The sequence below is a fragment of the Panthera uncia genome, chromosome F1 (assembly GCF_023721935.1).
Source record: "Panthera uncia isolate 11264 chromosome F1, Puncia_PCG_1.0, whole genome shotgun sequence".
In the NCBI taxonomy this organism is placed as follows: Eukaryota; Metazoa; Chordata; class Mammalia; order Carnivora; family Felidae; genus Panthera; species Panthera uncia.
In genome coordinates this window covers 21712374-21724792 of record NC_064813.1, presented here as the reverse complement: position 1 = coordinate 21724792, position 12419 = coordinate 21712374, and the positions used below count along the sequence as shown (strand labels likewise).

The window sequence follows — 12419 nt, the reverse complement described above, 5'->3', positions numbered from 1 at the left end:
GCCTCCAATTGCATTTATAGACCTGAAGGAATTAAATGAGAAAGCAAAGTTTAGACTTTTAGTGGGATAATGACTCAGACACGTTAAAAAAATAACAATAAGGTAGTTTCTAAATACCAGATGAAAGACACAAATAATAAGTAGAAATCTATTTGTGAATAGTATGTACACTCGATTTTTAAGTGCTTCACTTTTATAAATTCCTTGATTTTAAACTTGTCATAACCTGGGAATTTAAGGACAGTTAAATGATATGGAGGTGGAAAGACTTTTACAGGGAATATGGCTTATTCCAGTTTGCCCTTTAAAAAAAAACAACAGTATGCAGCCAACCAAATTTAGATTGTACCTACAGTTAGTGATTACAGTTTTTATGCTACATTTCCAATCAATTCTTTAATGTTTCAGTGCAAAGCAATATATACCCTTAAATATTTTAAAAATATTTTCAGGGGCGCCTGGATGGCTCAGTTGGTTAAGCGTCTGACTTCAGCTCAGGTCATGATCTCACGGTTGGTGGGTTTGAGCCCTGCGTCGAGCTCTGTACTGACAGCTCAGAGTCTGGAGCCTGCTTCAGAGTCTATGTCTCCCTCTCTCTCTCTCTGCCCCTCCCCTACTCGCACTCTGTCTCTTTCAAAAATAAATTAACATTAAAAAATTTTTTTAATATTTTTAAATGTTTATTTTTGAGTGCACACATGTACGTGCAAGTGGGAGAAGGGCAGAGAGAGAATTCCAAGCAGAGAGAGAGAGGGAGACAGATAGAATCCCAAGCAGGCTCTGTGCTGTCAGTGCAGAGCCCAACAAAGGGCTCGATCTCACGAACCATGAGATCATGACCTTAGCTGAAATCAAGAGTGGGGCACTTAACCGACAGAGCCACCAGAGTGCCCCTCTTAAACGTTTTAAAAGATAAGGAAAAAGTCTACCATGGGCCTTAATGCACTCAGAAGCATTCAATCATTAATTCAACAAATATTTACTGAATAGCTTCTCTGTTTAGGCACTGGTAATACATCAGGAAACAAAAGACTAAAAGATCCTTGCCTTCATGCAATTTATGTCTAGAGAAGGGAGATAGACAATTAAAATAATAAACAATATACATAGAAGAAAATAAGTATTATGAAAAATAGAAGAACAAGGTATAAGGGATCAGAGTTTGGAGGGGTCCTAGTTATAGTTTTAAATAGGAGAGTCAGAGTAAATCTCCTTTGGGAAGGGAACATTTGAAAAAACTTGAAGTGAGTTAGCCAAGCCAATATCTGGGGGAAGAGCATCACAAGCAGATAAAACTGGGATGTTCCTCCCTCAAATATCTGGAAGAAACATAAGGTGGGAACATGCCTGATACATTGGAGGAACAGGAGACCAGTAAAAGCAAAGAAGAACAAAAGAAGAAAGATATGAAAAAAAAAAAATGGAGGCCAGATAATATAGTGTCTCGTAGATTATAACAATTTTGTGTTTTACTTTGAATAAAGTAGAATCCATTGCAGGTTTTGAGACTGGGAGCAATGTTATTAAATGCCTCATGTTTTTGCAATACTACATTGGCGACTATAATAAGAATACACGGTAGGGAGGCAAGAGTGGAAGCAGAAACACCTGTTGGGAAGATGGTTTGGAGTCAGATGAGATGGTTTAGACTCAGATGAGAAATTCTGTTAGCCTACAAGAGGTGGGAAGTGGTTGGATTCTGCATATATTCTAGGATATCCTAGGTAGATTGCGAGTAGAGTGTGAAAAAGAAGAGTACAAGTGACTCAAATGTCTGAGAACAAAAGGCATTAGCAACTGGAAGGACAAAATAGCCATCAGCTGAGATGGTGAAAGGCTACAGGTGAAACAGGATGGTAAAAGGGAAATTGGGAGTCCAGTTTCGGACATGACTTTGAGATGCCTTTGGGACATACAAGCAGAGAGGTGAAATGGGAACTTCAGTGTAATTGGACTTTGGAAGAAAGACGTGGGCTGCAAATACTCGTATACATCAGCATATGGGTGGCACTTAAAACCATGAGACTGGATGCACTAAGGAACCAAGTGCAAATAAGAAAAGAGGACCAGACTGAGCTCTCCCACATACCAACATAACAACATTAATGTTAAAGGAAAGCCATGAAAAGGAGCTGAAAATGGAGCCACCAGTGAGGTGGGAAGGAAACTAGGAGAACGGGGTAGCCTGGTAGCCAAGTGAGGACATGGTTTAGAAGAAAAGGGGGTCAAAATTGTGTCAGATGTTGCCAGGACATCTAGTAAGATGAGTGCCAAGACCAGCCGGTGGATTTAGCAAGTGAAACTTCTATTTCCTGTGATAATTTTGGGGGTCTTTGGTGCCACATTACCAGGAGAGCAGCTATGCTGTCAAGATGCTACCAGCCTTTGAAATTATTTGTTCTGGGTGATGGACATTGAGGAGGGCACTTACTGGGATGAGCACTAGGTGTTGTATATAAGTGATGAATCACAGGAATCTACCCCTAAAACCAAGAGCACACTGTATATACTATATGTTAGCCGACTTGACAATAAATTATATTAAAAAAGAAAGAATGAAATTATTTGTTCTTTATCTGTAGTTTGCGGAGTGTCAGTACTCTTGATGTTTAGTAAACTTTAGAACTTTTGTACAGTTTTCTGAGATCTTATTACTGTAAAATGCTGTAGTTCTGTAAGGTATGGGCTTTTGTTTAAACTCTTACACATTTTAAATTATGTTGTGCAAAAGCTAGCCAGATGGTTCAGACTACAAGATGGAAATTTAAACTGCCTTTAAATAAGAGTGCTCCTTTGGGAACCAAGCTATGCAATTTTATGTCCTTTATGTAATATGATGTAAGATTATGTAATCTTAAACACTATGATTTTTCTTTATTTAAGCCGGAGGATTCTGGCACCTATACCTGTGTTGCTAACAATGCTGCAGGTGAAGATACACACATGGTCAGTGTGACGGTGCACGTTCTCCCCACTTTTACTGAACTTCCTGGAGATGTGTCTTTAAATAAAGGAGAACAGCTACGATTAAGCTGTAAAGCCACTGGGATTCCATTGCCCAAGTTAACATGGACCTTCAATAACAATATTATCCCAGGTTGGTAATTTAATTCTTAACAAGTAAATAAATGCACCCATAAAGAACTCTGAAGCAATCTCCATTTCCTTTAGCTGTGGGAATTGATTGAAAAGTTACATGAAAAATTGATTGCTTTAAGTTCTGCAAAATATGTACCTTTGCCTGGATTTTATCCTATACCCAGTATATATGTTCTTTTTTCATTCTTTTGAAAGGATAAGGTAATCACAGGACCATATATTTTAGAATATTAGTAGATGTTTTTACCTAAAAATAATCTCCTTCCTCCCTGAGAAGACAATATGGTATACACAGGTACCTAAATTTGCCCTCACTGGACCTCCTTCATCACTGATAAATGGATTAAGGTGGCACTGGTAGAGTGCTGAAGATTCACCTAATTTTACAGAGGAGAACTCTGCTTCTTGCTGTATGAATTAACATCTGTTAGCCTCTCTTATAATGTAGATCAGCTATGCATAAATCCTTTAGTCACTATGTGCACTACATGTTAAGGTAGTGCCTGGAACCCCGGAGCACTCCTCTCTGGGAGGACAAGTGTTTCCTTATTTGTTAGACTTTGTCATCAGCACAAAGACATCATCAGTAATAAGAAGTGGTCATTTCCCAAAATTGAATTCTAAAATACTGCACTATTGGCATTTAATAAATGTCTTGCTAGAAAAGAAATAACAAGCTTGAGTTTTTCTGTTATAAAAGATTGATCTTAATGACTGAAATTCATCAACTATATTACCTTAATAATAATAGTATACCTCACTTAGGAAAAATAGAGTCTAAAAAAATAGTTTCAAACAGAGTGGGAGGCAAACCATAAAAGACTCTTAAATACAGAGAACAAACTGAGGGTTGATGGGGGTACTGGGGGAAAGGAGAAAATGGGTGATGGGCATTGAGGAGGGCACTTGTTGGGATGAGCACTGGGTGTTATATGTAAGCAATGAATCATGGGAATCTACTCCCGAAGCCAAGAGCACACTGTATGCACTGTATGTTAACTAACTTGACACTAAATTATATTTAAAACTTAAATAAATTTATTTTTAAAAATAAATGCAATTTATCACTTAAAAAAACCCACAACCTAATCAGTGCTGTTTTCTGACGGTATAATACTAATTTAGCTATTTAAATTTTTAAAGCCTAATTTTCCACTTAATATTCAGCAGAATGAAATCTTTTGAAATAATTTGGGGGAAAGCATGCAAGGTAAACATACCTAAATAATTAGACATTGGCTGGTCTAATCAGAATCTTATTTAGTATCAGTTGTTTTAGGATTAGCATGTTTACCTTATACTCTATTCCAAATATTATAACTACCTTCATAAATATTTATATCATCACCATTTATGGAGAAGTTTAAATTATCACAAATTTAATCATGTTGTCATTATTACCTAACCAACATATGTTTTTCATGATTTCCCCTCTGACCTGCCAAGTCAGTTGAATTACAACTGAAAACATTTTCATGTTTTGATATAAAGTGTTTGGGAGGAAAAGTGGTGGTGAGATAAATGAAATGGAAAATGTCATATGTCTAAATGAAAGATTTTGAAACGTGGAGAGACGGTGAGCCAGATTTAGGCAATGCTTTGAGATGGAAAGGTACTTTAAATCTAAAATAATTTTAAAGGATGTTTGTTTTCATTCTCTTTTCCTGTTCCTTCTGCTGTTTTTTTCATTCTTCAAACAAGTGTCTCTAGACCTAGCCAATAGCTCAGAGGAATAAATCTGTGGAAAAGGCTTTCTTCTCCAATGTCATGATGAGATCTCTGGTTCAACTGCTGACCAGCTCATAAATCCAACCTGCAAAATATTGAGCTGTTGTGATTCTTTTCCTAGGTTACTTAGAGGCATTTATGTCGTTTCCTAACTTGTTTCTCTCAGCCCACTTTGACAGTGTTAATGGACACAGTGAACTTGTTATTGAAAGAGTGTCAAAAGAGGATTCGGGTACTTACGTGTGCACCGCAGAGAACAGTGTTGGTTTTGTGAAGGCAATAGGATTTGTTTATGTGAAAGGTAGGTAAGCATGCCCTATTTTTAGTTTATCACTTATTTACAATGAATAGTTTGCATTTTTCTTGCTTATATAACTTCAGTTCATTAAATCCATCTAGTCCTATTTCACAGATGTGCACATTCCTAAGAAATAAAAAATTATCAACGTTCAATTCAAAAGTAGGTAAGCAAAGAGATCATTTGGTACAAAATGGAATCATCTGCTTAGATTATTGAAACTAACAAAATTATCTGGTTGATTAGCATGAGCAGTTGATTCTGGAAAATTCATGGTGTTCAAAAGTGGCTTTTCCCTTCTTCACTAAGTTATCTTTCTAAATAGGTCAAAAGCACAAATAAATTATCAGAGCTTCCTTTTACTTATAATTAATTATCTGTTGTTATTTCCCAGAACCTCCAGTCTTCAAAGGTGATTACCCTTCTAATTGGATTAAGCCACTTGGTGGTAATGCAGTCTTGAATTGTGAAGTGAAAGGAGATCCTGCCCCTACCATCCAATGGAGCAGAAAAGGAGTGGATATTGAAATTAACCACAGAATCCGTCAACTTCTCAATGGCTCCTTGGCCATTTATGGCACTGTAGTAAGTCACGCTGAAATCGTTGATGTGCACTTTAACTGCCACAATTAATCCCTCTCTGTAGGTGCCATGAAAGGAAAAAGTTCCTCTTGCATTCCTATTTAAATCATAAAATCTGAATCAATGGGTTTTTATAGAAAACTGAAACATGGTTCAAATTGATTATTTTTAGACTTTTCACAGAAATATAAGCAATAAAATAATTTTGCTTTGTTCCCAATCATTGAGCCATTATTATTTAGCATCATTAGAAAACTTCCTCAAATCTGTTTCAGAACACAGAAATTGAAGAATTGCAAACATAACTACAACTAAAATATAGGATAACTTTCATCTCTAAGGCCAATAACTATATCAAGCCTTCCAAAAGCTTCAGTAATTCAGAAAATGAGTGTTGCTTTAAGTTATTCTAATTTGAGGGCCAAGTGAATGAGATATTTTATCTAAAAATTTCTCAACTAGATTACATATGAGTGATTTTTAATGCATTGTAGAATTAATTGAAATAATAATTAAAATACAATATTTAATCACCTAATCCAATGAATCACTCTTAGTCTTTCATTCTCCTGGGTTTCATTTCAATGTGATGTTGTTCATTGTCCCTTCAATTTTGAGATGATTTCTACTTTTAACTGCTGTAACACATTTCTTCATTACCACATTCCCCCTTCTGTATCTAAGTATTGCTACTTCTGAAGCCATTGGTAATTCTTCTAATACCAATATTAATGCTAATACTAATTTTTTTCACCACACAGTTTCAGATACTTAGATATCTATCTCCAACCCTGAAATGTTCCCATTTACCATTTCTTATTGAAAATTTCTATTTGGATATTATATAACACCCCCAATTAAACATGTCTTCCTTTTCCCACCCTCCTCTACTTCCTGCAATTTAGTTCTCCTTTATTTACTTAGTGTTTCTGTTAACAAATTCTATTCACAAGACTTTAGCAAAATCTGTGATGAATTAGTCACCAAATCTAAACTCATATAGTACTATTTTTGTAGGTTTTTTAAAAATTTATTTTGAGAGAGAGTGAGTGGGGAAGGGGCAGAGAGAGAAGGGGAGAGAAAGATTCCCAAGCAGGTTCCGTGCTGTCAATGCAGAGCCTGACACAGGGCTCAATCTCACGACCCTGAGATCATGACCTGAGTTGAAATCAAGAGCCAGACACTTAACTGACTGAGCCACCCAGGCACCCCTTATACCACATATTTATAATATTGTGACTTATATTCTATGATTCACCATTATCAGTAAATTAGTTTACCTTGTTCATCCTTAATTTATTTTAATAACCCTCGTTAGGAAGTCTCAATATTTGTTAATTTGTCCTCAATATTTTAATGCTTTTTAAGATATCTAGAAGAAGAAAGTAGGCATTTTTCTTTAGTGAGCTAATTTTGGATAGAAGGTTATAAAAAATGTTAGTTTTGCTTTGGTTTCCTAGCAATTATTATTCCCAGAGAGCAAGAATAGCTGTTTTGAAAACTTAGAATGGGATTTTTTTTCTTCTTTTTCTTTTCTCTTAAACCCCTTTATGATATAAAATAATGTAGGTTTTTCTATTTCCATTCCAACCCCTTCTCAAAAATTAAATTTTATATTAGCATCCTGGTGGAAAAAGTTATTTGCCCCATTCTGTAGGCTCACATTTTTATAAAACGCTGCTTATTTCCATAGAATGAAGATGCCGGTGATTATACGTGCGTAGCTACCAATGATGCTGGGGCAGTGGAGCGCAGCATGAGCCTGACCCTGCAGAGTAAGTGGCTTCATTAAACTCTGTGTGAACACCTGACTTAAGAAACGTTGCCTAATCAACAGTGTTCATTTTCTTTAACTTTATAGCAGGTATATTAATGGTAGCTTGCAGGGTGTGTATAATTTGGTCTTCTGCTGATAGAGTAATTTGTTACCAAGCGTAAGACTGGTAGATACAGTTTTGCACAGAGATTTTTTTCTATTTTGTCTAACACATGGAGTTCAAGATCACAGTTGCTTGGTGGCAGAGCTTTCTTTCGTTTTGCAATATAGTCAGTCAAATACCCTTCATATAGTCTATCACAGTTTTTGTGATGTGCTTACAAAAATGTCATTTTGTGGCACTTTAAAAATATGTGTTAAAAGTAAAGACTAATATAAGTGAACTCAAAAGTGTTCTAGGTTGATGGCTGTCAATATTCCATGAAATAAATGTGTGTACTGGGCAGGACTATCATGCTCATGATGAAACCCCTCAGTTGTACAGAAGACAGATCTTTCAGAATTGAAAAACTCCAGGGCATAGAACCTCAGAACCCACTGGATAGTCTCCAGAATGACTTTAGAACTGACCTGAGGATAGCATCACTGGGTTGAGAATTTCAGTGAATAAACTTATTTTGTGAGTAGGCTCAGTATTTAATGGTATAAACTTATATTTTCTTCATTCACTATCAAGAGACGCTATATACTAGCATTTACTAGCAGCTATTGCTAAACTATTATCTAAGACTTTAACTTTTTAAAATCTTTTTCAGACTTTAGCATTTAATATTTAGTAAATATCTAAGACAGTGTTTTCCCCCAGCTTTATTGGCATCTAATTGATAAATAAAATTGTACATATTTAAAATGTACAATGTCAAAATTTGATATACGTATACACTGTGAAATGATTGCCCCAGTCGAGCTAATTAACACATCCGTGACTTCAGTTACCATTTTTTGGTTTTGCTTGTTTTGATGAGAACACTTAAGATCTCCTCACTTTATAAATTTCAAGTATAGAGTACAGTATTATTAACTATAGTCACCATGCTGTATATTAGATCCTCAGAAGCTATTTGTCTTATAACTGAACATTTGTATCCTTAGATCAATATCACCCATTTCCCCCAATTGACTCTGTTTCTATGGATTTTTTTTTTTTTTAGATTTCACATCCAAGTGATACCATATACTATTTTTCTGTCTCTGTCTGGCTTAGTTTATCATAATGCCCTCGAAGTCCATCCATGTTGTTGCAAATAGTAGTATCTCCTTCTTCTTATTGCTAGATAACATTCCATTAAACATATATAGACTCATTTTCTTTATCCATTTATCCATCACTAGACAGGTTGTTTCCATTTCTTGCTAAGACAGTGTTTTATTAAAGTACTTATTTATCAAACAATAGCCTTGTGAGATGTTATTAGGAAAAAACTAGAGTTCCATGGTCAAACAAGTCTGGGAAAAAATAGATTAAACGAAGTTCATTCATTTATCAAACATATAAAGAGAACCTGCTATATGCCAAGCCCTGCTTAATCACCAGATTTCTTTACTGCAGATCATTCCTGAAATGTTAATTTATTGATGTGTTACAACTCAGCAAGAGGAGGATATAACATGCCATGTTTCCCAAATAAATGTTGTTATTTAAATGTTATTTAAACCTTCCTCCCCTCCTTGTTGAGTGAATGTAAGTAGGGCATCACATCGATTAATCTTTCCTGGAAGAGTGTTCCACTGATTGGTTTAAGAAAGTCTGCATTAGATTAGCTCATCTACACCTACAGACAATAAGTTGATTTAAATAAATGAGGCATATTAAAAAACCAAAATATAATTTGTTTAAAATTAAGATTAAAGCACCAGAAGCAATGTTTTCATTTAGATAAAGTACTTGTATTTAACTGATCATTATGTGACTGGTAGAATTAATTCACCCTTGAAAGATGTACATATGGAATTTTATTGTTGAGTTAACTTATAGCCTTATGGGCAATTGGAAATGCTCAAATATGGTATTAAAATTAAGATTCCAAGTTTTATTCGACACTTTCTTTGACCATAATCGAGGGAGCAGATGAGCTCATTTAATCATTATGTTATCATTTAGTGTTGAGTGATTAATCTGAGGCATTTAATGTATTCAGCAACAGTTTACTGAACACATAATGTAATTTGAACACTAAGAGAAAAATAAAAGCCCCATCCCTGAAAGTTCCTAAAGTTAATATAAATATCAAATAAGAAGGTAATTGAGTAGGACGATGTGGGCATATATATGAATAATGCACTAATGATACTGAGAGATTCAGTACCTCATATGAAATAACTACTTTTGTAAAAGACAGCATGTCAATAACATCTTTACATAAAATGGTGGTATGGTCATAATAAAACACATTTTACTTCTCTTTTGCTTTATGTTCTCTTATTCCAGATACATTTCTCCATCTAAAACAGAACCATCACCCTGAATTATCTGATATTCATTACCTCTCATTGAGCAAATTATTCTACCATTCATTTCAATCCCACAAAAACACAGCTTTCATCCTTCAAGAATACACAGGCTCCTCTCTGCTAACCTGTATTCAGATGTGAGCCCTGATTAACTAAATGCTTAAAACCTTGTATGTTGCTGCTTTCGAGGGTGAATCATCCTTTCAAAGCTAAATCCATCTCCATGCTATTTCCTTGTCTCCAAGTAGACTCCCTTCTCCTATATATAATCTTACCATTTCTGAAAATCCACTTCAAGCTTCTTCTTCTCCACGAAATTTTTCATATTCTATCTTGCTTGATACTGTAGAAGTATAAACATCATACCAGCAGCTATATATAGCTCCTTTTACATTTTTTCCTGACTTCACTTGAGCAGCTCTGATCTACTCTGATCTACTAGTATTAACCTCTCCCTCCTTCTTGAAACTCCTTCCTTTGGTTACCAGGATACCATTCTCTCTTGATTTTCTTCCTACTTCAGTGATCTGTTCTTAGTATCATTTTATGGCTTGCCTTCTGTTCAGCTCTTAAATAATGATGCTGTCATAGTTTATGTCTTTGGTCTTCTTCCTCTCCTTTTAGAATCACTTCTAAAGCCATCTTATCCACTCATGAAAGACTCATAGATCTGTATTTCTAACCTATATCTCTATTCTGAGCTGCAGATATTAACATTCTCTTACCATCTAGACATCTCTACATGAATGTCCCACAGACACCACAAACTCAATAGTTCTAAATGGATACAAATTATCATTCCTTACAATGTCCAAACAAATTTGTTCTTCCTCCTATGTTCTTCTATATTGTCCAAGTCAAAATCCTGTAGTTATCAGTTCCTCTCAAGTCAATGACAAAGTTCTGTTATTTCTACTTTCCTAATGATTCTTGAATGTCTTCCTTTTCTTCTCCATTTTCAGTGATTGCCTCTGTTTGTTCTATTAAGTCACTATTGTTTATGCATCCATATTACCACACATTTACCTACTCTATACTAAATATTATTCTACCTATTCCATTACAAAATCCTACAATGATTATAGAACAGCTAAATAATTATAGTTACTTACTTGTCTCATCCGTGGACTGTGAATTCCTTGAGGCTAGAAGTTATATCTATTATCTCTGTATCCTCAGCATCTAACACAATGCCTGGCAAATAGTAGGCTCTCGATACATGTTTATTGAATAAATGAATGATGACCAGTTATGAAAGGATAAGTTAATAATGACTCATTACCTCAGAAGTGATGTAAGGGAAAGAAGTGAGAGTTTGCCATGTAAAACACAGACAAAAACAATGATAACAATAGTACTAATAATATTATGTACTTACCCTGTCAAAGAGCTAGGCTTATCTCATCTTAGAGGAATCTAACAAGAATTCTCTGAAGGATACAAAGGCTCAGAGAGGTCCTAAGGAACAGAAGCAGAATTTGAATTTAAGTATACAGCAAGTATGACTGCAGAACCCGTGATATAGGCTAATCTGCTTAGGGATTTAAAATTTTGGACATTTCATAAATAAAACAGAGCTATGATACTGAAAAATCTGTCAATGGCAACCGCATCCTTAGTAGTTGAGAAGCTACAGTGTTTTATAAACAAATCAGCCTAATTTTTAAAAAAATGTTACTATATATATTGATAAAAATGTTAATATAGCTTCACAAAAACTAAGAAAACACTATGTGCTTTTTTCTGTAGGTCCTCCTATTATTACTCTTGAACCAGTAGAAACTGTTATTCATGCTGGTGGCAAAGTCATATTGAATTGTCAGGCAACTGGAGAGCCTCATCCAACCATTACATGGTCCCGTCAAGGGCACTCTATTCCCTGGGATGACCGAGTTAACATGTTGTCCAACAACTCCTTACATATTGCTGCTGCTCAAAAAGAAGATACATCTGAATATGAATGTGTTGCTCGAAACTTGATGGGTTCTGTCCTTGTCAGGGTGCCAGTCACAGTCCAGGGTGAGTGTGATCAGAGGGACATTCATATTAAGTATTACCTGGGGCGACCCAAATTGTAAAAACTCTTAAGCATCTTAGTCCAAGTCTCCTGGACCCTGAAGATACTTCTAGATTGTGGAGCTAGAACAAAAATCACACTACAATTTACCAACTGAAGGGACTGAAACAATATTCAGTTAGAGCAGTAAAATATCAAGCCAATAATTCAAAATCCCAAACTGAAGTTTTGATTCAAAACTAAGTCACATTTATTCTCAGAAATCATGCATTTATTTGTCTTTAAAGAATGGTATATCCAAAAGGTAAACAGTATTTAAACTTCTTGATCTCTAACTCTTCTGGCAGCCATATCCACATGAGTCAGTATTGGAACTGGGAAGAAACTCCAGTTAATTATCTGAAATTTTTCTCTCCTGCATGGATTTTAATTTTACCAAAGAGGAGAGCATCCATAAGCAATTTCTC

The 12419-nt window shown here is 35.2% G+C and overlaps 1 protein-coding gene across 1 annotated transcript in view; it reads left to right on the top strand.

Moving 5' to 3' along the window:
• Positions 1-12419, top strand: part of HMCN1 (hemicentin 1) — a 463881-nt gene that overhangs the window by 409768 nt on the left and 41694 nt on the right. The window contains exons 83-87 of the mRNA XM_049634070.1: positions 2884-3097; positions 4994-5128; positions 5520-5710; positions 7401-7482; positions 11685-11954. Of these exons, the coding sequence (XP_049490027.1) occupies positions 2884-3097; positions 4994-5128; positions 5520-5710; positions 7401-7482; positions 11685-11954 (892 nt within the window). The remainder of the gene's footprint in view (positions 1-2883; positions 3098-4993; positions 5129-5519; positions 5711-7400; positions 7483-11684; positions 11955-12419) is intronic.